Here is a 26,533-nt window from a genome sequence, read left to right on the forward strand (position 1 = left end):
ACTAATTAGCTACTTTGGCATTATATCGATAGTGAAGTTAACAAAAGTCCCATTTTAAACAAAATATTAATAGATTTAGCATCAACATTAACTGGTAAACATTATAATCTAAGATTAACAGAATATTAGATACCTATAACATTTAAGTCCCAAGTTAAACAATTAAGTACCTACCTATCTATTAATAGAAAAAAAAAACATGAAACATTGTAAGCTAAGACTAGGAGATAGACGACTTACCAAAAATACACATGCACAAATATCACATTAGGTGTTGAATAACTTACTAATGTTGATAATGATGAAGACACAGATTAACGTAATAGCAGAATAATTAGCGTTTTTTACAAAATTCATTGTTAAAATTAAATTGAGTTTGAAGTTTTACAATTCTTAAAAATATTATAAACTAAAATAATATTATATTTCTGTGACGATCACAAACACGACAAAAAATAATGTTCTGTTTGCACATATTCGATTTCGATTATAAAAGTTCATTCGATTCACAATTGATTCGCAAGTTTTATAGCCTAAATAAATTATTATTTTTAAAATACGTTTTACGAGTACTTTAACGCTAAGAAGGCACTTAATCCTCGGTGCCAGTTATCCATTGAAGGTATTTGAATGACCTGGATTGGACAGGAGGAGCCTTCGACTCCGCCCATGTACGTTGAATGTAAGGTGATGGTGCCGTTTGCTCTCTGAAATACAAATAGTTATTTTGATTACATATTCATACAATATTTTCAACATAACGTTATTGCAAATATTTAATTTTTTTGCAAAATAAAATTTACCTAGATTCAGCAGAGTTGCGGGCGTGATATGTAGGCACGCTAGGGTTATGATAGGTCTTTGGATGACTGTTTGCATTCAGCGTGTGACTCTGAACCGGAGGATGTTCAGATGATGGTGGCGATTGATAACTATTAGGATTGTATCGGTCGACCGATACTCCTCTTGTTCTTTCCCGAATCGTATCGATATTGCTTCTTACGTAAGAGCTTTGTGGACGCCCACGACCGAGAGTATTGGTCTTTGGCCACTCTTTAGATCCAACATATTCGGGTTCGTAACTAGTTTCTCGCCAGGAACGGGGTCTTAACGTCTGAGTCCAACTTGGTGTTACTGTCTTTGTGGTATATGTGTTATATCCTGTGGCATACTTAGGGTCTTCTTCCCAAGGTGGTATTATCGAAGTCTTTTCAGTTTGTGTAGTTGTAGTTTGGGAAGTCTTCTCCGTGAACTCTCTTAATTCTTTTCGCCATTGTGGCTCCACCATTTCGGTTGGTTCGTTGTTATCGAAATAGTACTGAGGAGAAGGGTCAGGCTGAGCTTGGTACTTTGTTTCACTAGGTATATATGTAGATTCCGGCACAGATATGTAACGTCTTTCATATTCACTGTAGTAAGTTTTGCGGCCAGGCAATATTTGAGCATCAGTACTTGACACTGGCTTAACAAAAGATTGGTTTGGAGCCGGAGGGATATATGCTTTAGGCGGTGGTTTCGAAAATTTATTTACCGGTTGTTTAGGTTTCCAAGATTGATTTGTACTAGGAGTGTAAGCGGCAGTAGGTGGTGGTTGGTAGAAATTTTGATTCTCCACTACATAACTAGAGTCTTGTTCCCAAGGTGGAGGAACATAAGACGAAGAAAATGGTTGTGACGTTTTCTGATAGCTTTCACTTGATTCCTTTTTTAGTGTTGAATACTGATTATACTGGGCAGCAGGAGTAGGTTTTGGATCGAAAGTATTGCTTACCCAACTTGGCTTTGGAGTGTAACTTGGATAAGTATTTTGTTGGAAATTCGTTGTACCACTGTTAAATGAATTCTGTTTACTATTATCTGTATAAGTTGGTTGAAATTCCTGTTTCGGTGTATACTGGGGTTGCACATAATGCTGGTATTGTGGTTGCGCTTGTGGTTGTGGTTGTGGTGGTTGCTGGGGTTTTTGTTTTGGTTGAAATTGTGGTTGAGACAGTTGACTAGGCATAACTGGTGTAGGCGTTACAATATTAGAAGTATAATTTTCCTCTCTTTTACTCTGTTGATACCACTGTTGGTTTTTAGTAATTGCACTAGGTTTAACGTTGCTTACAGTCAAAACTTCAGATTGTGGTTCTTGCGACCATTGGTTTTGTCCATAGCTTTGATTATTATACTGGTAATTATTTTGATAGGTATCTGGTTGCTGTACAGGAATTTGACGATCCACACTAAGTCTGTCAAGAAGTAAACTATGTCTCCTTTCTGTTTGAGGTTCTGGCGTAAATATTGGTTGATATGATTTTGAAATTGGTTGCGGAGTCGATAAAATACGATCAGGGGGGCAAACATTAGGAGGTACAAAGTAAGGATTTACACGGGGAATAGTATTCTCAGCCTGTTCGTATGCATGATCTAGAATTTTTGTAGTACGGTTTACAGTCACAATATTTTCAATTCTGTTGTAATTAGTCTGAGTACTTAATGCTCCAGTTGGTTCATCCTTCGTAGTAGTTATTATTTCTGTATGACACTTTTTTATTATTTCTTGAGCTGGGCCGATTGGCTTAATCTCGACATCTTCTACTTTTTCAAGAGGAATCGATGGCTCTCTAAATGACACTTTTGGTTCCGACTGGAAAGTTATTTTAACTACGCGTTCTTGTTCATCTGTCTTTTGTTTGGTGCTATCTTCGTTTGGCACAGATGATTCCGAACATGGTATTTGATTTGGAACTACCTTTTCACTAGATTCACTCTCTTGTTCTATCTTTTCAACTTCTTCTTTTACTAACAATTCTGTACTTTTATCACTAATAATGTCGACAGATTTTTCTGCCAAGTCTATGTTTACCGGTACATCTTCTGCTTCTTCATATTCTTCCGCAGCGTCCTCTTCAGGTTCTTCTTTTTCTTCAGACTTTTGATCAATTTCAGTCATAGTCATCTTTTCCTTTTCTTGCGATTGTTCTTTATCATCATTTTGTTCCTTTTCTTCATCGACTTCTTCATTTTGTTCTTCCTCGGCCTCAACTTCTTCAGCTTCTATTTCTTCATCTTCTTCAGGTTCTTCAGTATCATTTTTATCCTCCACTTTTAGATTTGTTTGTCCATTTTCTTCATTTTCTTCATCGACTACTTCTTCTTCTTCCACTTCTTCTTCCACTTCTTCCGCCTCCTCTTCGTTGTTCATATCAGCTGTTTCCATTTTACTATCCCCGTTCACATCATTAGACTGTTCCGTATTCTTATCTTCAACTTTTTTTAAAACTATTACTTGCTCTACTTCAACATCACCATCTTCTGTTTCTTTCTCTTCTACCTCTTCTTCCTGGTCTTCTTCAGGTTCTTGATCCGTGGACTGAATCACAACTATCTTCTTTGTAGTACTTATTTCAGATTTTTCTTCTCCGCTAATAATATGTCCATTTTCTTTTATTTCAGTCGTTTTGGACTCTCCTTCACTTTCTGTGGGATTGTTTTCAGAAATCTCTTTTTTTGTTACAGTGGTAGACTCTTCTTCATTTCGCTCACTTTCATTTTCTTCAATAACTACATGTTCACCTTCCTCCTCTTGTTCTTCAATTTCTACTGTATCATCCTCTTCTTTTGGGAAAATTTGAGTTTCCGTTTTAGTTTTTATCTCAGTTTTACCATCTATTGTTGTCTTTGTAATAGTTGTTTTAACTTCTTCTACTGAACCATCGGGCAATGTTTTCTTTGAAACTTCTACTTTAGTCTCAGTCTTAGCTGATGATTTTTTTGATGGTAATTTGACTACTATTGCTGCTTCAGTGTCACCATTTTGGTCTGCCTCATTTTCTGAAGTCTTTGATTGTTTTTTGACAATTTTGACTTTCTTCTGAAAAAAACAATTTTAAATGAAAATAGATAAATCATTATACCAACATTATTTAGAACTTTTTGAATAAAATGTGACAGTAAAGTTCAAGGTCAATAAAATTATCATTAAAGTAATTAAAATAAGAGTTTAAGTTATAAATATAAAACTCACAATAATATTAGTACATTCTTTAGATATCTTTTATGCGGTAGAGTAAGTACGTATAACATACAATGCAAATAGACATATAAATATAAATATAATAAGTGCACAGTAATTTCAAATCGACCTGTTCATTATCATTTGTCGCTCTTTCTTGCAACGCTGAAGATGTTAGTACTACTGGATTTATTTCAATACTAGTAGCAGTATCCAAAAGAATATCTGAAGTCAATAAGTTGTTGCCGCTTCGATAAGTGATGGTATTATCTTCTAATTTATTAGATTCATTTCCCATTCGTTCAATGTTTGCTTGAGGTTCCATAACAAAATATTCAGCATCATAGCTTTTCTCAGGTAATATAATTTCTGCGTGAACATCGCTTCCATAATTAGTTGTTTTAAATGAAGATGAGTTATTTGACACACTTTTGGTATCATTTATCAATAATGGTGCATTATTATCCTTTAACGTAAACAAAGATGGTTTGTTTATGTTTTTCGATTCACCTGCGCTAGGTTTATCATCAGCAATAAGTAAAGATGACGTCGGAGTTATATTTTTTGCTGAATTTGATGCTTTTGAAGGATTAGCATTACTTCTAGATCTCAATAATGATTTAGGGTTCGCTGGTAGGGGAAATGTTGGAAAAACTTGAACAGGTAAACAATTGAAATTAGGCATTGCACTTGAGTTCAATTGAGGCGGGGGTGATTGTATCGTCTGCACTTGCGTCTCAGGGACTCCTTCGCTCATTGCATTCCTCATCAACCTTTGGGCCATACGTTCTGATTTGATCTCAGAGAGATCTAGCCCTCCCGGCGTATATGTGAATGGCTTACGTTCTTTATTCATTGCGCCGAACAACGCTGACGGAGGATTCATATTGCTGAAAGGAGTTTATGCTTCATGAAATCAACACTATTTTATCCATCTCCACAGAATCTTAAACAACGCCCAAAGCTCAAACACTATTTGGCAAATTGACAAGATCAGTAAAAAATAGATGTAACATACTCACTAGAGCCGGCGTTACCGTAAATTATGATATTTACTTCCTGTATATAATTTGTTACTAGTAATATTTCGAGCTTTGTGAACACTAATAAATTTCACTTAGACGGTACAGTTCACTTCAATGTTTATTAATTTTCACATCACTGCACTTTGAAAACGGCTTGCCAAATTTTGTAATGAAACATGCAGATTAATGGTCGCAGCAGTTAAATATAACCTAGCGATGGTGGATTGGCTGGTACATTTGATGCCCGAGTGTTGCGCGCGGTCGGCGCGTACGCCGCCTGCCGCCTACTGCCGTCTACGCGCTGCCGCCATGTATTTTGGTCGCGACCCCAATATTGGAAGCTTCGTCTACAATTTGTCTTGAGAAAATCGTCACAACAACTTGTGTTTCTGTAACTTCCGAATTCATTACTAAAGCTCTTTTAACAACGTTCTTCTTTCGTCAGCTTTCAAATCCAAGGATTTGTAACTTTTCAGTTGTGTTCATACTTATTTTTAGCGATAACTCAGCAGAAGCTGCAGAATTAACTTTCGGATTAAAATTCTGTGTCAATTTTTATTTGACTGTTTACACCAATTCCATTCGATTATCAATTCTGTGACAGTCAAATAAATTTATTATTAAACATCATATGTTATTAGCATTGGCATTAGGCCAGAAATGATAAGAATCTCTACAACATAATAACAAAGTCAATTACATATTTAGGAGCGATTTCATTTTTCGCAGTCCGGTTTTTTATTCAAAACAATCTATTTGCGAATCTTTACACAATTTATTTTATATAGGGAAAAATAGTGATCTCTTTTATTTGAGAAATAATAAATATAATTCGAATAACCGTTAATTTACATAATATGTACTTAAAGTTTTAACTATGTTTTAGATGCCTGTTATGTAGGTATATATAATTTAGCTTACTTTTTATTATTTTAGTTTTACGCACATTCAAAAAAATCATTTATTATTAGTTAGCCATATAAGTTTTAACTTCGACTCAAACATGTAGCTAGCCAATGAAGACATAGTATGTATGTATAGACTTACTGTTATTTCTGTCTCTGCAGACGTTGTTTTAGTTGCCATTCTGAAACAGAGATAAAGTTCATGAAACATAGTAACACGCACTACTAGAGTTTCAATTGATTGATGAAAAAGAGGTAGAATCATGGGCGTCGGGAAAAAACACGTATTTTCTTCAACCCAGAGGATACAGATTTTCTCATAATGTTTTCCTTGACTGTTAAGAAAGTAATATTTAATTGCTTTAAACGCACATCTACCTCCGAAAACTTAGAGTTGCTTTCTCGGGACTGAATCCCGGAGACCTTGAATAGGAGAACGTCTATTACCGCTACACCAACATGCCGTCATTCCAAAAATAGAAACAGTTAAATATGTAAACGTTGTACTTATAAATATGAATTGCCTAAAATTTAATGGCCTAATATGTAATGTGACATCTAAATAAACAACATTACATTATCGATGACAATAAATAACAACCAATTATTTCGCATATTGTACAAATAACAACATTAATAGCATAATTGGACAAATAGATCGAACATATAAACTACTTACGTACTATTGTTCGTGCCAAAATACGTAAATTCCTGGATTTATAGCTATAATAATTCTGGATGTTTCAGAATTAACTTTCAGCCCATGTGTGCTTTCCTACTTCGTTTATTATTTTTTAAGTAGTGCCTATCTTGCTTTTCATCGTCTACTAGTTTGTAACCGCTACTACGTCCATCTGAATTTAAAATTAAAGAACCTGAATAGGAAGGTAATTAAGAAAGATCCCGTTGGAGTTTCTCAAACACACCCCACAACCCCACATAAAGAGGGTTACGGGAAGCGGTTGGATGAGGAAGGCTGCGGACAGGGCGTGGTGGCGCTCACTACGGAAAAACTATGTTCAATAGTGAACGTCCGTAGACTGATATAAAAGGAAAAGGTGACTGACTGACTGGCTGATCTATCAAAGTACAGCTCAAACTACTGGACGGATCAGGCTAGTAGCTAAATGCTAACTGCAAATATCTATTATGTCGTATGTAAAAATATGGGTCTCCTTACTACGGTCTGCTGCACAGACCAAATTGCGACACTTTAAACTGGGTATCCATATCTGGTACCTTGTATAATCATAGTATTTACTCCAAATGTTATATTTAAGGAATGTATTTATGGAATTTCAATAAATTGAAATTGAAATTGACATCCGTTAATGAAGAATTTTCGAAAATCCTGCCCCTAAAGAGGTGAAATGGGAGTTTGGAATATGTGTAGTTCACGCTGACGAAGTCGCGGACTTAAGCTACTTACAAAATATAGCTGTTCCTTCTGTAACGGAATTTATTACATTACTGCAGCTAAATGAGGGTATATGTCCAAGTAATTTCATTTTTGACGTCATCAAAGGCACCCACCATTGTTGAGATTTCGATGATGCGATATTACGTTAAAAATAAACTGGAAATGAATGACAGTTATTTTCATAAAAGCATCAAATGAATGCGACGAGTAATTTAATTATACTGTTTCCAATGGCGAATAATTGCGATTAAAATTAGCACTGATGTTTAACTTTATTATAGACTAGCGCTTAGCTGCAATCAGACCTACTGCCAAGTGATGGTAGGTACACTAAGATGGGCTGCATTTTTCTAGGCAATGCCTATTCAGTATTCACTCCTGACTTGGTAATCATATCAAAATTGGAGGGGAAACATATATTTTAATAATTTTCTGAAGAAAAAAAATTGATGAAGTGTTTAATCAAATCGCGACCGAAATAATAAGTAAAAGTTGAAACAACAGGAAACACGATCAAAACATATTTGAAACCGTTTGAACTCATTCAAAAAGTAGCGTTTTCAGCACCCGATACTCAAATTTCGATCCCGAAAAAAACAAATCAAACGTGTCAGAGAGCATTAGGCAGCAATCCAACTAGATCCGACCATTAACCCGAACCCGTTATCTAGCTTTCATACACACTGACGCAAATGGGATCCATGTCGTAATAAACCAGAGAGTTGTCATGTACTAGAGGCGGTAATGTTCCGTGAAACCACCTAAATTAACCGCCTCCACTTGAATTTGCAGAGAACTGTCAGATACTCAGTGACGATCGCAATCATCTCTGTGAACCGATTGTGGTAAAATGACAGCCACATTATACGAATGCAATCTGCTACTAACAAGCTTTCGCTATTGGTCAAAATCCATTGTCGCAGCAGAAATACCATAAGTTCAGCCAAACACAACAATTAAGACTGTAACAGTGACTGACACGGGTTAATTTCAACCCCCTGATTGTGTGATACTCTCTCACTGTTGACTGAAATGTAGTTTCACTATGTTTCGTGCTGATTGACTAATCGAAGAGCATCGAAGATTACGATTTAACTGGTGGCCAAAAGGACCAGTCTTGCTTTTTGTCATTCAATAAATTAATGCTGAAATCAATAGAATAGATAATGTAAGCTGACCTTGTACTCTGTTAATATTCTTGCAATTTTTGTCTCATTAACCAACTTTTAATAAGGTATAAAGGTATTGCACTATAACTATATTTATAATTTTACTACCGTAAAATTTTGCTCTCGTTAATTAATAATAATAGTATCTTCATAAAAAATTAAGTGCGTGCGTTTTTTCGACTCCTCATGTATAAGATATGAGATCTGCTTCTCCATGGTCTATAACTCAACGTAATAAACTATTTTTTGCAAAGAACGGAACGTAAAAATAGATGGGGCGCTTCAATAAATCCATCCGTGCCACCTACAATATTTTTATATCAGAGTAGACGGAGGCCTGTTGGCACCTGATTTGTACTCAACTTTTAAATGATACAATCTATCTATCGAAAAAAATAGTACCTAAGTAAACGTTATTTTAAACTAGCTGTCGCCCGCGACTTCGTCCGCGTAGGTTTAGGTCATTCAAAATCCCATGGGAACCCTTTGATTTTGCGGGATAAAATGTAGCTTACCTCTATGTTGATTCAGGGTATAAACCAGAAACTACCTACATTTAAAATTTCAGAATCACAGCTTACTAGTTATTAAGATTGGGATTTGTATATGAACTAACCCAGAAACCAAAAACTGGATGCATAAGAGATCCGTATTCCAAAAGTAGATAACCGAGATTTTATCCGCATGGATTAAGGATTTCAATAATCCCGTGAGATATTCCGGAAAATAAAATAGTTCCTACGGGCATACGTGGATGAAGTCGCGGGTATAGCTACTAGGGTTATTTATATATGTTAGACGGGTACGTGACAAGTCGAGATGGCAATCGGGGTGAGGACGCCCCGCACACCCGCACCGCCCCCGCGCTAATTCGGAGCGGGACAGCGTAGGTGATGTGCGGGTGCGTCCTATGGAAATTTGAGATTTTCATAAAGATTTTCTCTATGTGAAAGACTCTACACACCTTTGATATGAATTTTCACATATTCCACTGAAACGAAACTGAGGTGACTCAGCTAAGCATCAGAAAGAAGATATCTAAAGAATCTAACTTATTGATATTTTGTCCACAGAAAGAAAATAGCTAGTAAGTTCGGCTTGCTTGAGAGAAGACAGTCGCGCCATAGCAGTTTTTTACACGAAATAATGGGCGGGCTCGCGAGAAAATCCCATAGTTTGAAAGGCAAATTCTGTCGGGAGAATTTCATATGCTGAGATTTCCTTCGGGCACTGTTCCGCATAATATGATCACCGCCGCACGTCCTGATCGGGATGGTGAATAAAGTGTCACTTATTCCTTCGAGCTTTTCTGATCCTTTAAACAAGAACATATTGGAACTAAACTAACGTACGATAGCGATAACGATAGGTTTAGCCTTTAGGCTGGCCGTAATTCGGATGCATTTTCATACGAATTTGACTCGTGAGTCGTGTTAGTTAGTCATACACGGCAGTCTGTATTACTCACTTACTACATGAAAGGTCGGGTATGTTCGTGCGTGTTCGTACATATTCGCACAAATCCAATTTTATACGCAAACGTATCCAAAGTGCGGCTAGCCTTATAATATTCTCGGTAATACATGTGAAGTCTATAACGAGTGAAATTCCGTACTAAATATCGACGGACAATATCTACCGAAACCAATCGATTTTTTACATATACCTACCGATTTACCTAATCGATTGTAAATAAGCCTCTCTTCTACAGAAGAAGCCTGATGGGTTCCCAACGAGTCGCACAAAAACAAGTAACAGTCAGTCAATATATTATGTTTTTTCTCAAGTTGATTTTTGTATTAAAAACTTCCCAGCTGTATAAAGTGTTAGCCAATACCAGATATTTATACAATTAAAATCTTACTGTATTCAACGATTAATTGCGCTGACCTTAATATTAAAATAATGTAACATTTTTCTTGAAGTTGGCGACCCTACGACAACGTGTCAAAGCTATCCTTGAAACCTAAAGTAAACAATGTTTACTACTGAATTTCAGCTGACATTGGATACTGGTCTCTATTTTTAACCCCCGACCCAAAAAGAGGGGTGTTATAAATTTGACGTGTGTATCTGTGTATCTGTGTATCTGTCTGTGGCATCGTAACGCCTAAACGAAAGAACCGATTTTAATTTAATTTTTTGTTTGAAAGGTGGCTTGATCGAGAGTGTTCTTACTTCTTAGCTATAATCCAAGTTCTTATATCATCCAAGAAAATCGGTTCAGCCGTTTGAAAGCGATCAGCTTTTTTCTAGTTACTGGAACCTTCACTTGTCAGGGGTGTTATAAATTTTTAATTTACACTTGTTATACGAAATGTAACGATTAAAAATCGGTTTAGTGTTCCTTATTAAAAATAGATATAATAGAAAGATTTTTTATTCAAAATAAAATTTCAGGCGCTTTTGAATCATCAAAAGAATCTATTCTACTATGAAGTTCGAAAGCCCTTCCTACCGAGCAGAATCAGCTAGGGCACTTACTCTTTCATAAGTTTTCACCATCCGTCTTACTCATCACATCACCGGCTATGAATTATACGTATATACGCCATAATATTATAATATGAACGTAACATGTCTTTGGTATATTATCATTGGTTATTATCAATACCATAGACCTACGATTTTTCGCTACGCAATACAATCTTATTATACATTTTCAGCGATTTCATAATAATATTATATTACAATTTTCGCTTTAGGTACAAATCAGATTTGTAACTAATAGTACTAATTTCATAGGTGCGTTTTGTATGGGCCTCTGGTGCTAATTAGCTATTCAAAAACATTGAGCTATGGTTAATATTAAAGCAGTTTTGAATTGTTACTTTTAACTATTGATATTTTCAATTTATCGGAGAAAATAAACTGCGTATTTAATTTATTCAGATACGTGTTAGACCTTGACTGCAATCTTACCTGGTGGTAAGTGATGATGCAGTCTAAGACGGAAGCGGGCTAACCTGGAAGGGCTATGGCTGTTTTTTATTAAACCCATACATACCCCTTTGGTTTCTACACCGCATCGTATCGTATCGTATAATCGCTTGGCGGCGGGGCTTCTATTACTATTTCTAAATCATCTGGTAATCTAAAGCTTTTTAATAAAATTCTATAATATTATTATCATAAAGCTCAGTGACAAGAAAGTCTGCTAAAAAGCGAATCCAGGAATAACTTTGCGATAGGAATCAACAATAACAAAATGTAGGACCCGACCTTGTAATCAAATCGAAATTTATATGCAACGGATGTTCAATATTTCATTAGCAAGGCTGGGCAGATGTTTCCTGCAACTAAATTTTTTTTATTTGAAATAACATCTATTAAGCCGCGATCACACCTGTAAGTTTTCAACTTTACTAAGGTAACTCACACTTTACAGGAATGTTTAGGTACCTAAACATCCCTGTAAACATACACATTACATTACACACATTAGTAAATTACATTAGTAAATTTGTCGTAAGTTAATCAAGTAAGCCACTTACGTGAGTAAAACTTACAAGTTACAGATGTAATTGCGGCCTTATAAAAATCTTTATCCCTCATACTTGCAAAAACGAGTGTAAGTACCTACTTACTACATCGAATTCATTGGTCAGGTTTCTTGAAAACCAGAACTAAATGAAGTTCCCAGACATTTGAAAACAGATAAGAACCATTGAAAGAGCCTTTATTTTTCCAATCGACCTGGCCTCGGGCAAACGTGACTTTACCTAGGTGTTTCCAGCATTTTCCAAATAAGGAAATAAAATCTTGACTCGCCTTTTTAATAAACCGATGAAAAAAAGATTCTCAGGTCGATGCGTGTAATTATTTTTTTGGTGTCACAACATATAAATACACAAGTGTGAATAAAAAATTTATAACACCCCCGATAAGTGAAGGTTACAGTAACTACAAAAGAGCTGGTAACTTTCAAATGGCTGAACCGATTTTCTTGGATGACTCTCGATCAAGAACACTCTCGATCAAGCCACCTTTCAAACAAAAAAAACTAAATTAAAATCGGTTCATTAGTTTAGGAGCCACGATGCCACAGACAGATACACACGTCAAAATTAACACCCCTCTTTTTGGGTTGGGGGTTAAAAAGAGTGTTTGTTTATTGGTTTGTTAGATTTTTGGTTTGTATGGGGCTGCAACGGAGCAACGGATCGGCGTGATTTTTTGCTTGCATATAATATATCCATTAAAATATTATTCAAACACCTGGTAAATAAATACCTATTTAAGAATAAAAGATTAAATACACGGACTTGGAGGCAAGATTAATTCCGATTAGCCATTAAAAGTAAATATTTTTCTTCCATAGAAACTACATGAAAGAAATGCATCATTTTTATAACCACTATTTTACCAGTATAAAAACCGATTGCACTCTCCAGCCTGTATTTACCGATCAGAACAGCTTATTATTGCTGCTGACATTGCAATAAAAAAGCTTAGCAGAAAATATCTGGGAAGAAAATTACTCTCCAGGAGCATAAGACTAGGTATTGTGACGAGGTTCAATACTGAACGATCTATCTTAGTAAATCTAAGTTAATACTGATATTTTAACATACTAGACACATTATCGTTCTATAAAATAATAGATCTGTACGCAGATATAGAAATCGCTACATATTATAAACTAGAGGATGCCCGCGGCTTCACCCGCGTGGATTTCGGTTTTCTTAAATCCCGTAGGAACTCTATGATTTTCCGGGATAAAAAGTAGCCTATGTCTTTCCCCGAGAAGTATCCCAAGTCTGTACTAAATTTCATTAAAATCGGTTCAGCGGTTGGGCCGTGAAAACGTAGCAGACAGACAGACAGACACACTTTCGCATTTATAATATTAAGTATGGATATGGATTAAACTCCCTCCGCGCTGCGCTGAGTTCGTGCTAATTTCAGAAACAGATTTTCATACTTTTCAAAAAGTATATAAATGAAAAATAAGCTACCAATATTATAATAAATTGTGAAACAAAGCTGCGGCGGGTTGCTAGTACCCTAAGAGAAACACGCCCCATGTAAAGAACGACAAATCTTTATTAAGTAGCCTTGAAATTATGGAGAATGCGTATTTAATTTGGAATATTATGCTTTAAACGCAAATACAATTACAGACACCATTTAGTTATTGTCTTAATGAAATGTGGGTATTAGAGTTTTGGCGTGGTGCCTGAGATATTTCCGTTAGATATTTTGATATTAAGCTCATGTACGAGGACAGTCGCAATCATAATATTTCAATTTAATCAGTAGGTATCTTATTTGTTTATATGTAGGTAGTGTACATATAAAGAAATAAGTATAAGTACTTAGGTAGGAGATTATACTTCGCTTGGAAGGACTATTTGACTAAGGAAAAGTAGTTCACTAAAAGAGGAGCACTTTATTTCGAAGAAATCTAGATTCTAGAGTCCTAGACCTCGCACTGGAAAGCGCGGTGTTCGGAGATCTCTCACTTTTTTTTATTGTTTGACAGTCATGCAGCACTGATGAGGCATACCTAGGTTGGAGCGCGCTTGCCTAAAAGATGCTTATTCAACATTGCTTTGAAAGTATTTGGGTTATACGCGGCAGGAAACACGGATACTGGAGGGACCATTCCACACCTTAGTAGTTCACATCAGAAACTTTGACCAAAAATCGTTTTGTGTAGATTGGATGTTGACCACAAAAGGGTGCCAATGCTCACGGTTGCTTGCTGTTATGTAGTAGAATGGTAAAGGAGGAACAAGGTTGTAAACTTCTTGAGTATACTCTCCAAAATATTATATCCGATAAAAGACTGATTAGCAGGCGATATTGCGTCGATGCAGTAATGACGACGGACGATCTCAATTAATGAGTTTCTGGGAGCCACTTGATATAAGATTGTGCTCTGTGGCATTCCTTGCAAGATATTTATTTACAGCTGTAGACAACAATAGCATTTTCACAACATGTTTAAAAAAACACTCGTCCAAATTTTACATTGGCTTAAAGCCTGTAAACAGCATCTTCAGCAAATAATGCGGTATTTCCAACACGGCTCCAAAGTCACCTTTATTGCCAGCGAATTGCGAAAGCAACGCTTTATTATCTGCTATCACAATTACATTTCTCTTTACGACTGTACAATCGCCTGCAGAATACTAATAAAAATATTTCAAAGGTTATTTTTATATCGAACAAAAATTAACTCGGGCCAATTGCATATCAGGTGGTTTAAGTCACTTTACTGTTAATCTTTGATAGTCAATAAAAGCAAACTGGGTTGCATAAGTCAGGGTTTATTAACTTTGGACCAAAATATATGGAGGTATTTCCCGCCAACCACTTTTATTTTATTTTTGACGATTAAAGAGTTATTCTTAGCACCTTCAAAATTTTGTTTAAAATTAATTTTGATGATTTGAATGCGTAAAGAGATTCCGTCAGCAACTGTACCACATCTCTCCCGACATATGTGTGTTTTATCGCCTGCGGGCGTTACCGCGTATTTGCTGCAATTACGTCTGCAACGGAGAAATATGCGCCTTTATTAACCCCGATGTTACGCCATACGAGAGCACTTGTGGACTTGTATTGTAAGGCTCTTTATATGAACCCGCAATTTTAGAAAGAGCAATTAAACGTGTATTCTAAGGAATACACGTTTAATTGCTCTTTCTAAAACTGATTAAAATTCTAAAATTTTCAATTTTTTTTCTATAATTAATGATTAACAATTTCTATAATTAATGAGGAACAGTTTAATCGTTGATCATTAATATTTATGCCATTTTAATCAATAATTAACTAGTATTATCTAGGTTCTAGACCCTACGACATAATAATATTTTGTAGATTTACTTCATTGTTGTATCGTGTTGTGTTGTTTTCGTATGTGCTTTCATAAGTCTGAATCGACGAATAATGAAATAACAAATAACTACACAATATCTAGAATTACAGATTAGACCGATAGAGTGATCGGCCACATACTGCATTGTCCTCAAAAACAGGCACCGTTAAGGTGCCCACGCACTTGAACTGCACTGCAGCGGAACAGACGCGCGTACGTCACTGCCGCGCGTCGCGGCTGGAGAGAATATCGTGCGGGGCACTGACGCGACGCGCAGTTCCGCTGCAGTGGAATTCGAGTGCGTGGGCACCTTGACCCGTATCTCATGCAATTATCGAGAAAAAAGATCTTGACACACGGATGGAGGGATGAATAACCAAGTAATCTTTTTACACGAGTCAGTTTTTTCCATTATGACCTACGGGCTGTGGCAGCAAAAAAACACCAAATGCTTTGTCGTTATCAAATCAACAGTAACATGCAAATTCAGGTTTGTGCACAAAATTGGACATTCATTAATGTTAAGCCATAACGGATGATTAACTGGTGGAATCGTGCGCGACTCCCAAATTGAAATAGTGCAGTAATGTGACTGTTTACTGTGTACTGCTTATGTGCTTTCGCATAAATACTACGTGTTTGGCTCGTTCAAACACGCATTAACATTAGTTCCTGTCCAAAGTCTGTACCTACATGGTTTTAGGTGGGAGGTAATTAATTTGTTTGGTGTAACTTATAATAGCCGTGATAGATATGTTTAAACGTTCGCCTCTGGCCTCCTATTCGGAGGTCGGGGTTTCGATCCCGGACACTCATCTCTAACTGGAGCTATAGTAATTAAATATCACTTGCTTAAACGGTGAGGGAAAACATCGTTACGAAACCTGCATTCCTGAGAGTCCTCCATAACGTTCCTAAAGGTGTGTGAAGTCTGCCAATCCGAACTCGGCCAGCGTGGTGGACTATGGCCTAAACTTAACCCATCTCATTCCTAGAGGAGACCCTGTGCTCATTTATATGGGCTGACAATAAGTTGATCATGAGGATGATTATGAAGACAATTCGGGACGCTGCCCAAGAATATTTATAAATCCTTTCTTCATTAAGTATAGTAAAAATCTACATTAGGTATACATCGATACTTCCATCCATACTTAATATTATAAATGCGAAAGTGTGTCTGTCTGTCTGTCTGCTACCTTTTCACGGCTCAACAGTTTAACAGATTCTGACGAAATTTGGTATAGAGTTAACTTATTTCCCGGGGACGGACACAGGCTACTTTTTATCCCGGAAAATCAAAGAGTTCCCACGGGATTCCTAAAGACTCATCCGCTCAACCGATTTGTATGTTTGGTACCGAGGTAGCTTGCGTCCATGTTATTTGACATAGATAACTTTTTATCCCGAAAACCAAACAGGTCCCACGGGATCTTCAAAAACCTACATCCACGCGAAGTCGCGGGCATCCTCTAGTATGCAATATTTTTTTAGACTCAATTGTTTTTGGTGTTACCTACGCGCTGCTGTTGCTAAGACATCGGGGGCGATGTCCTTAACAACCCTAAAAATTGAAAACGGTAACCTCAAAGTTCATTAACACTTGGCAGTTCATATCACCTGGATCACGTTACGGTTGTGACGTCACAGCGTCGAGGTTGGCACACCTCCAGCTCTACCAGCCATTCACCAAATGGATTCTATAAAACTGCACCGATAACGAACCAGCCGGATAAATGATCACTTGATATCTACTCTCGCACCAATATATTTGGAAATGTCGGAATTTATAATGCAGTTTTGCTGATTTAGTGTTACTTCGCTCATAAACCAACTATGATGAAGAATATTTATCAGCTCTACCTGAATCACAAAAGTTTTAAGCTGCTCAAAGTATTTAATCGTTAATAAATCTACAGTGAAAAGCCTAAAAACCTTTAAAACGGTATCGTTTCTTTTAATTTCTTCGTTATAATAAATTACAAAGCTCTACTAGTATTAAAGTACAAAGTTCTATGATGTAACTTCAGACACACCTTCGCACGTGAGATTCATATCGACGATTACGTCACATTCCACGCAAGTGTTTACCATTATCACAGGTGTAAGCCATAGCGAGGAATTCGCTTTCTTACGTACCTGCCTACGTCAGCGGCCAGCTAATAAATGAAATCTGTCCCTTCGCTTACTGAATTTCACATTCGCTTCCTACAACGTTTGTGAACCAAATATCTATTTAGGTACTAGCTAATCCGCCCCGACAATGCTTGAATGGAATTTTAGAAATGGTGAGGGGGTGGAATTTCTAAAAATCGTGAAACGCTTATTTCTTCATTTTTAACCGACAGCCTAAATATCAATTTTCGTGAATATAACTTGGAAAAATAACTTTGATACAAACTTTCATCCCCTATTTAACCCTTTTATCTTCCAAAAATCCTATCTTAGGAAGTGCCTACATTAAAAGGAACCTACTGTCGAAATTCCAAATTTTTAACGCTTTAGGCCGGCTGTGCGTCGTTGATAAATCAGTCATTCAGACAGTCAGTTTATATAATGTACTTACCTATTGATTTATGTCCGTATAATTTATAATTATTATCGTTAAAAAGATTTGAATTAGGCTAATTTTATCTTAAATGAGCTAATCAGTGTGATAATAAGAAATTATTAGTATTATTCTTAGAGGAAGGAAATGCCTAGTATTTTATCTTTCAACAAATATCAATTTTATGCCTTCTATAAATGAATATAATGAGATTTTGAATGCTTTTTATGTTGATCAGACGATACTTTTTCTCAATTACGTTTACTACTATTTTTTCTTTTTAACGTTTGGAATTAGTACTAAGAATTCAACTTCTATGTTAATTATCATCACAAGCTTTTACATTAGCGACTTAGAAGCGAAAAAAATGCTTTTTATCCACGGAGCTGGCATTTCTTGAAGCTTTTCCAACGGTCTGCGGCCGGCGTCCGGCAAACACGCACGAACATCGCTAGGTTTATTGCCAAACACTATTTCACTTGGCACATGATCGGTCATAACGTGCAAGCTGGTTTCTCCTCACAATATTTTATCATTCTGACCTTGTGTCTTTAGCTATTAGCGATTTAGACGCTTCAATAATCTAATTAGTTATTAGACACAACTTCAGTACCTATTTGGAAGACACATTATAACAGGTAACAGCATTAACTGCCACTATTTCACTACTAATATTATAAATGCCAAAGTGTGTTACAGTTTGCTGGTTTGTTGGTTTGTCTTTCAATCACGTCGCAACGGAGTAACAGATCGACGTGATTTTTTTGCATGAGTATAGTGAAAGACCTGGACAGTGACAAAGGCTACTATCCTGGTAAATCCAAGAGTTCCACGCACGGGATTTTTAAAAACCTAATTCCACGCGGATGAAGTCGCGGGCATCAGGTAGGTAGTAGTTTTAAATTTTTGATAAATATTAACATTATATGCTTTATAATCAACTAGAGCCCGCAACTTTGTCTGCGTGAATTTGTGTTTTGATTTGAAATCCAGTGGGAACTCTTTGATTTTACGGGATAAAAAGTAGCCTAAGTTAGCCTCCGAGATAGCGGCTAAGTAAGTAAGTACCAAACATACGGATGGGCCGTGCAAAACTAGCAGACAGACAGATGAAAAACGTTTTTGATTTGAATAACTTTTTATTGAAATGCCTTTGAATCTACCAATCTCAGAAACAATAATGCATTTTTAAATTTACTTAATTAAATCGTGTTTGAAACTCACTGGTTAAATACCGACATCATACTACAGGCCGTGACTCTGACTTATGTAAGGAAACAGTTACAAACAATTCGGTTGCAAAGAATTAAAAATGTATAAAGAAAGGCTCTAAAGGAATAAAAGATGGCAGTCTAGCGGCTCTACGATAAAAGAGATCCATTTTCAAAGCAAAGCCTTTATGGTGCTCAGTACGTACAGTTGACTAAAGAATTTTATATGAAACGCCGCCAAAAACGGATTAATATTTTAAAAAGTTTCATAATAAAATTCCTTTAACAAAATTTCTGAGGTAATCTTTTTAACAAAAACGTTTTTTGTGTCAATATTAATTACGGGACTTGATCGATTTAGATTTTTTAAATATGTTTTATATGAACCCATTGTTTTTTCAGTATAAAAAGTAGCCTAGATAACTCATTGCAAAGTCCTCTACCTGCTTTCTGGTTAAATCGGATCAGCTATTCAAAAGATTAGCCCGAACTAATAAACAAACAGACACATTTTATAATAATGAGTGTCGCGTTAAGATAATGTAAATAGGTAGGTATATAGTGTATCTATGTGATGCGTGCACATACAGACGGAATAATATTGCGATTTTATAAATAGCTGAGAAAAGATGCGTTTTATATTGTCTTTGCATTAAAACTGCTCCGAAAATAACTGACCCAATTGGCAAGAATCGAATAAAAATTCCAATTCGAATTTTAAATCATTTCTGTTTTTAACATCAAACAACCTTTCTCGTCATTTCTTAAACCTTGCGTCGCAAACATCACAAACTTTCCATCGGAGAATGAATCTGGAATTTTAAAATATTTCTACGAATATTTGATCCAATATCGTAATGAAGAGATTATATTTTCAATATTTTACTCTTTCCTGTTCACTATGATCCGGTTCAGAAGGTATGTATGATGATCTTGGGACGTCTTAAGGCTAACGCATACAGACGAAATGAAGGCAAGTCTTTTTGATAACAGCTTAAACTCAACTATATCATAACGCAGTCAAGCGCGGTCTCGTCAGGCGCGCCTGGGCGAGCCGCGCGTTTCATCCCTTATACCAAAGCCAAAGTTAATAAAGCTTACTTTGAGTTGTAAATAAAATAAAAATCGTCTCGACTCCATTCTACTGATGTGTCTAGTGCTTTACTATATTTGTGAGCCAAATGTGGTGTACGAAAAACATCAGTTCTATAGCAAATATTCTCACAAAACCTGCTAGGACTTTCTGACCGCGGACTACTTTCACAGAATTTTTGACCCAAGCAACAACGCTTGCCAATGTTTCCTAAAAATTATTCGCAAACGGATTCTAAAATATTTTCATCTATATGGAGTGCACGCAAAATAGGCTGAAATGCGTTTTATTGGCTTGTTTTAAATGGGCTATACGCAACTATATTATGGGCTATAAACGGGCTATTCTCTAATAATATACTTATACATACATATCGCAGGTTATATAAGCAAAAATGCGAATGCTTTTGATTTCAGGATTAGCGAGAGACAGTCTCAAATCATCATAATGTTGGGTAACTTTGACAACTTTTGAAGAAAACGAACGGAAGTGGAAATTAGCTTTACTTAGTTATTATAATATAGTAGTTTATAGGTATCTCCTGAAAAGTAAGGGTACAATGCGGATACGCCCCTAAGCTATGGTTTAAAGCCCGCGATACCAATTTAGAAGTGCCATGTTTCACTTATCTTCTTTGACAGTGAACGTTGAAAACTATAATTCCGGTGGCATGGATTACAGTTTATTATATTCATTGGCTGTTTATTATGCTACGTAATATTAAATGAGACGCGAACAAGGCGCCTCGGGTATTTTCGAGGTCATTACTAAAATAACTCAACTAAAACTCGAAATTAGTTTCATACTGCAGTCGCGTTGCGACGAACGCGCAAAAGTTACCTAAACACCACCTACGCTATCATCAGAAATAATCTACATTTTACTTCGCATCTCTCGAGCAGTATCAAATCAGTTTCGTTTAACTTTATAACTAACTAGATGGCAGGTCACGCGACTTGGTCCGTTTGAATTTAGGTTTTTTCTAAAATTCCGTGGGAACTCTTATTTTCCTGAATTAAAAATGGCCTATGGCCATCCAAAGGGATCCAAGCTATATGTAGCTTAAGTATGATTAAGATTGAATGGACGAACTGTGAAAAACCAACAGACAGACAGACACATACTAGCCGATCTGGCTTCACTTGGATGGAATTACTGAAAATCCTTTCTTAGTATGGAGATCTACGCTATAAAAAACCTACAATCAATCTCAAGCTTCTAAAATCTTTCAAGCGGTTTGAGCTGTAGGTACGTTGATAGGTCACTCAGTTTTTCCTTTTGTAATACGAGTATAATATAGAAAATGTTAATGTATACATCTAACTAAAACATCTAGGTTTGCCTAAGTCTTGCTCAAGTGTTTAAGTGTTTCGAGAGGTCCGAGTAGTCTTTATCCCAACCATTGCCTATTTTTGTAGGCACCAACATTTTTTGGAGTGAAAGTGAAACTCAATTACTTTTCCGGAGTCCTAAAATCACTTAAACTACGCAGTCTTGCCCCTTAGAAAGTGCCCCTTGTCTTATCCCTAAGAAACACGAAAAAGGATGGAATCTTATCCAAAAGATACCTACTCTACGCTTCCATAAAATCCGATAAGTACACTGTTAACAATTTCAAAAAGACACACGCGGGGCGTGCTCATCTTACCTCTGTGTTAATGATTCAATTAACGTTATTAAAATTTAAATCCACTAACAAACTATCAAAAGAACTTAAACATAATTACTCTCCGATAATACTTTATAATATTTAACACGTGTTCTGACTCTCAAGAAATGCAAAGTTATTCGGAAACGCTAGGAAAACTACGGCAAAGTTATAATAGCTTGTAAGCTTACACTAAAAACTTTACCGCCGGAAAAACAATTTCACACAAAGTTACCTGTATTAGAGTATGTGAAAATTTTAGTCATGTGAGTCGTAATAATAGGTTTTCCAGTTTTCCACTGATTATTTTAACGATGTTTTCGTCACTTGGGTAAAAGCTTAAAGAATTTGTTTCGCTTGCCAAAATGAGCGTGTAGAAAAGCGCGCGCGATGAATGATGGTCGGAGCATGGTTGGAGCTTTGTTATCTATGCGGAGTGTTATTATAATAAGTGATAATGACATTGCGAGGTGCGACAGGTGTTCAACAAACCTGCGAACAGTTGAGTTCCGCTGCGCGCGAGCACCACACGTCTTGCGCTCTCCAGACCAAGACTACCAACTTTCCCACGCCGCCACCGCTCGCATCTATTTATAAAATCGCTTATAATTTTATTGTTTGAACGAAATTCTAAGGCGACAAGCCTCGCCGGACGCGGCACTTTGAATGTGAGCGGGAACCCTATTTACTGAACTGGAGATATAACGAAGATAACGTAATCATAATATATTCTCGGATCCATAATATTTTTCAGTCTAACTAACATTATAATATATTTATAGTGTTTACGTTTGCATTCTTGAAAAGTCATTGATCATACTTAGTACGCAAAAAGATATTTGAAAAGCTCTGTAATTCCTATTTAATTGGTACAAACAGTCTATCAAGGCTAATCTTAAATGCGTAGTCGACTGATTTAATGATACTCTCATCGTAAGTTGATCACAAAATTAAATGTAAAAACTGCTAATTTGCTATAAATTTTCACTAAGCATGATCCTACAAGACACCTTTAACTGGAACCACCTGGAACTCTGTGAGCTTCGTAGCATACCTACTTTATCTATGCTTATGAGAGAATTTAAGAAAATAATGTATAGATCTATCAATTTCCTCGTAAATCGTACTACGAACCATGCATCACCAGCAAGCGGCAACGACTGCCTGCGCTATAACTAACGGTTTCCCCTTTTACAGATATTAAGTGGTTATAGTTATATTGCTATTGAATAATATTCGGAGATTTTAAACTCTCCCTCTCATTGTATAGGTGCGTCATATTATTTCGTGACCAATTTTTCTATAGGTAAATGTTTGAAATTTGGAATCCTAATGGAAAAATGTTTGAATCGTTTTCGTACCAAGTCGCACTCTCAGCCGCCAAAACCTAGAGGATAATTCCACGTGACTAAATCTTGAATACGAAGGGGGTTTTTGTATAAAACGAAAGAATAAAGCCATCATCACACCGTAGATCGCACACCAGCGCATTCAAACGCTATAGGCATACTTGTCATCGACGCCATCGCGCGTCGGTGTGCTAAAGGCATAAATCCGATATTTTTTTAATATTTATCTGCATTCAAGCAAAGATCCTATCAACATAATCCCGCATCAAGCGATCTTCTACAGTGCACAGCAATAACTCAATTTCCCTATAAATCGTCCTGCATGACGTCACACGCGTCACCGCCACCGCGCCGCCGCCGACAATAGATCGAACACATCTGGATTTCCTTCCTTTTATCGTCATCTTTAATTCATAAGTACGCTCAACGAGCTGATTTTTCTGTTCAGAAAAATCCTAATGGAATAGCATTTCTAAGTATATTTCCATTTACAATTTTTAGGTAACTTCAGCGTAAGAGTGGATCATCATAGGCGGTCGATGGATGCTACATTGCGGCACCGCTTTCTAAGAAACCCTAGCTTTATAGAGCACTACATGATGCCCGCGACTTCATCTGCGTGGATTTAGGTTTTTTTAAATCCCGTGGAAACGATAAAAAGTTGCCTATGTCAATTTCCGGGATGCAAGCGACCTGTGTACGAAATTTCATATAAATCGGTTAAACGAATGGGCCTCTAAAAATCCCGTGGGAACTCTCTTGGTATCCGGGATAAAAAGCAGCCTATGTCCGTCCCCGGGATGCAAGCTACTTATGTACCTTTCATATAAATCGGTTAAACTGTTGGACCGTGAAAAGCTAGCAGACAGACAGACAGACAGACAGAGAGACAGACACACTTTTGCATTTATAATTTTAGTACTTATGGATTTGGATCATGTGGCAGCCGCAAGAGCCCCTGCCTATGAGTCTAATTGGCATTTCCAAAAACTCGTATAGTTGGTACAATGTGTGAAGGTGAGAATGAAGCTGACAGAATTTTAGTTTGGTAGAAATAGACCACTAACGAACTCTTATTAAACTTTTACTTTGATTGATTGAAACAGCAAACAAAATGATGTGGGATTCTTGGCTCATAAGTCATGTAGCAAAAATAGCTGTTTACACAAAAATTGATAGAAAAATATCTGGTCTGAATTGGGAAGTACTCGTAAGTACTTGAGATTTAAACAGCTTGAGGTCCTGGGTTTAATTCTAATCTGTGTGAATTTTGATTTGTTATTTAAATAGCACTATTCAGATAACTCTCGTTCTGTAACAATCAATAAAACCACGGAGCTGGAATTATTGTCGGTAATGTAGGTGCAAAAATAAACGAAGGTTTATATCAGACTTTCAATCAGATTTAGTGCGTATTTTATAGCGCCAACGTCGCGTTCATGGTTTTTAGCGCACATTATGCTAAGAATATAATGAGCTAAAACTCACGATGACGCGAGATCCGTAAAGAAATGCACAGAAATAACGATTGATTAATTTGAGCTTTTTTACATAACCAAAGCTGAGAGGACGCGCGCATTTAACAGGGCTCTCTCCGTCACTTACTCCATACAATCGTAGTCCCAATTTCATTTGAATATTGAGCAACCAAAGTCCATGAAATTTTGCAGACATATTCTAGAAACTAATATCCGTGCCTGTGGTGAATTAGATTTTTCTAAAAATATATAGTTTTAAAATTACAGGGGCTCAAATATTTGTATGTGAATTTTTAAGACCGCGTAATTTTGAAACCGAATATTTTAACGGAAATCTGGAAAACCAAAGGCATAGATATTAGTTCCCGGAACGTTTCTACAAAATTCCATTGAGTATGATTGGTTAGTATTCAAATGAGAGGCGAACTACGTTTGTATAGAGCGAGTGACGGAGAGACCCCTATTAAAACAAAGCTCCGCAATCAATTTTAGACTTTCCTTTAGTAAGTTTAAAGTACGCTCCTGAAAAATCAAATCAAATCATTTATTTTATTTGCTGATTGTAGGTAGGTATAGGTACATAAAAAAGTATATTAAGTACTTACACAATCGAAGATTATGTAAATGATTAAAGGGCATGGATTTGACTTGCAGCTCGCTCCAGCAATGCGCAGGACTGTAACTACTCGTAAGTACTTTTATCCAGGACATAAATAAAAAGAGCAACCATTGATTTTCTTGCTGGTTTTTCTCGGTAGGAAAGACATTCCGAACCAGTGGTAGATCAAAGCATTTGACACCACCCGCAATAAACATAAAAAATACATCCCAAAGATTTTTCTCATTTTAATTAGCATTATTTTCTATTCTTGAAACTTTCAGTGTTAGCTTTGTATGTAATGAAACACGTGTGAAATTGTATCGCACCTGTTATAATTAAGTACAAACATCTTGCGCGCAACTCATATTGAGTTTACGCCCAAGTGCGAACAAGTACAAGTTCTTCAAATTGGTAATAGTACACCTTAATGTTAGCAAGTTGCATCGCACGTAGTACATTGGCTGCGACTGTGGCACAAGCGGGAGCGATTTCAAATGTACTAGTATATACCTAGCTACCGACATAGGCCTGAAAATTAGCAAGCTGGAGTGGCAGTGGGCAGGCCATGTCTGTTGGAACTTCCAAAACTTAACGCAAGTATTTAATTCTGACCTAAAAATATTCAAATCAAACTAAATAATTAACTTTGTAGGTTTCTTATACCCGAGGTGCTGTGAAGTATCGACTCAAGTTTAACAGTTCGTAAATTGAGAGCAATTTACGAACTGTTAAACTTACCAACTTTTGTCTACTAAATATACTTATAAACAATTGGGGTATTCACTTTTGTTGTACGACAGCCACTTTTAATACGGCCTCTTTTTGGGTAAAGCTGCGGAAATTTTTCTTTTTCTTTTAGTTTTTTTCATAGAATAGGTAAGTCAGAGTATAACTTATTATAAATATATAATTATTTATAACTTATTATTATTATTTAAAATATTTAATATTTATAATAAGTTTTAAATATATATTAGTAGTCTACTAATACATATTTAAAACTTAGTAGGTTTGGTATACCCGCTTCAGTACATACGTTGAGGTCTGGCCCTTACCCGAGGCGCTGTGAAGTATCGCCTCACGCGAAGCCTCTCAATTTACGAACTTTTAAACTTACCAACTTTTGTCTGCTAAATATAAATATTCAGTGTGTTCACTTTTGTTGTACGAACGCCACTTTTTAATACGGCCTCTTTTTGGATAACGCTGCGAAAATTTTTCTTTTCGAAGGCCTATTACATAAGGCCTTCGAAACAT

At 36.3% G+C, this 26,533-nt stretch overlaps 1 protein-coding gene across 3 annotated transcripts; it reads right to left on the bottom strand.

The window, feature by feature from the left end:
• Positions 1-554: 554 nt before the first annotated feature.
• LOC123876694 (titin-like) lies at positions 555-22,520 on the bottom strand. 3 transcript variants are annotated; one of them, XM_045923000.1, is made up of 4 exons: positions 22,341-22,520; positions 6,073-6,112; positions 804-3,859; positions 555-707 (listed from the first exon to the last, which is right to left on the bottom strand). In XM_045923000.1, the coding sequence occupies exons 2-4, from the start codon at positions 6,109-6,111 to the stop codon at positions 593-595; spliced, it is 3,210 nt and encodes a 1,069-aa protein (XP_045778956.1). In that variant the 5' UTR covers position 6,112; positions 22,341-22,520; the 3' UTR covers positions 555-592. The 3 variants fall into 3 exon arrangements, with proteins under 3 accessions (XP_045778956.1, XP_045778955.1, XP_045778954.1); XM_045922999.1 differs by lacking the exons at positions 6,073-6,112; positions 22,341-22,520 and adding exons at positions 4,131-4,890; positions 5,023-5,323; XM_045922998.1 differs by lacking the exons at positions 6,073-6,112; positions 22,341-22,520 and adding an exon at positions 4,131-5,323.
• Between the last annotated feature and the right edge of the window lie 4,013 nt (positions 22,521-26,533).

This window comes from Maniola jurtina, chromosome 22, assembly GCF_905333055.1.
Source record: "Maniola jurtina chromosome 22, ilManJurt1.1, whole genome shotgun sequence".
NCBI classification, from domain to species: Eukaryota; Metazoa; Arthropoda; class Insecta; order Lepidoptera; family Nymphalidae; genus Maniola; species Maniola jurtina.

What these genes read in the sequence shown, in the direction of transcription:
- LOC123876694 (XM_045922999.1), bottom strand. Translation starts at nt 4,886, where the DNA reads ATGAATCCTCCGTCAGCGTTGTTCGGCGCAATGAATAAAGAACGTAAG. An exon ending in CGACAAATGATAATGAACAG is followed by an intron (nt 3,860 to 4,130) that starts GTCGATTTGAAA and finishes TGTTTTTTTCAG; the next exon opens with AAGAAAGTCAAAATTGTCAA. An exon ending in CGCAACTCTGCTGAATCTAG is followed by an intron (nt 708 to 803) that starts GTAAATTTTATT and finishes TTTGTATTTCAG; the next exon opens with AGAGCAAACGGCACCATCAC.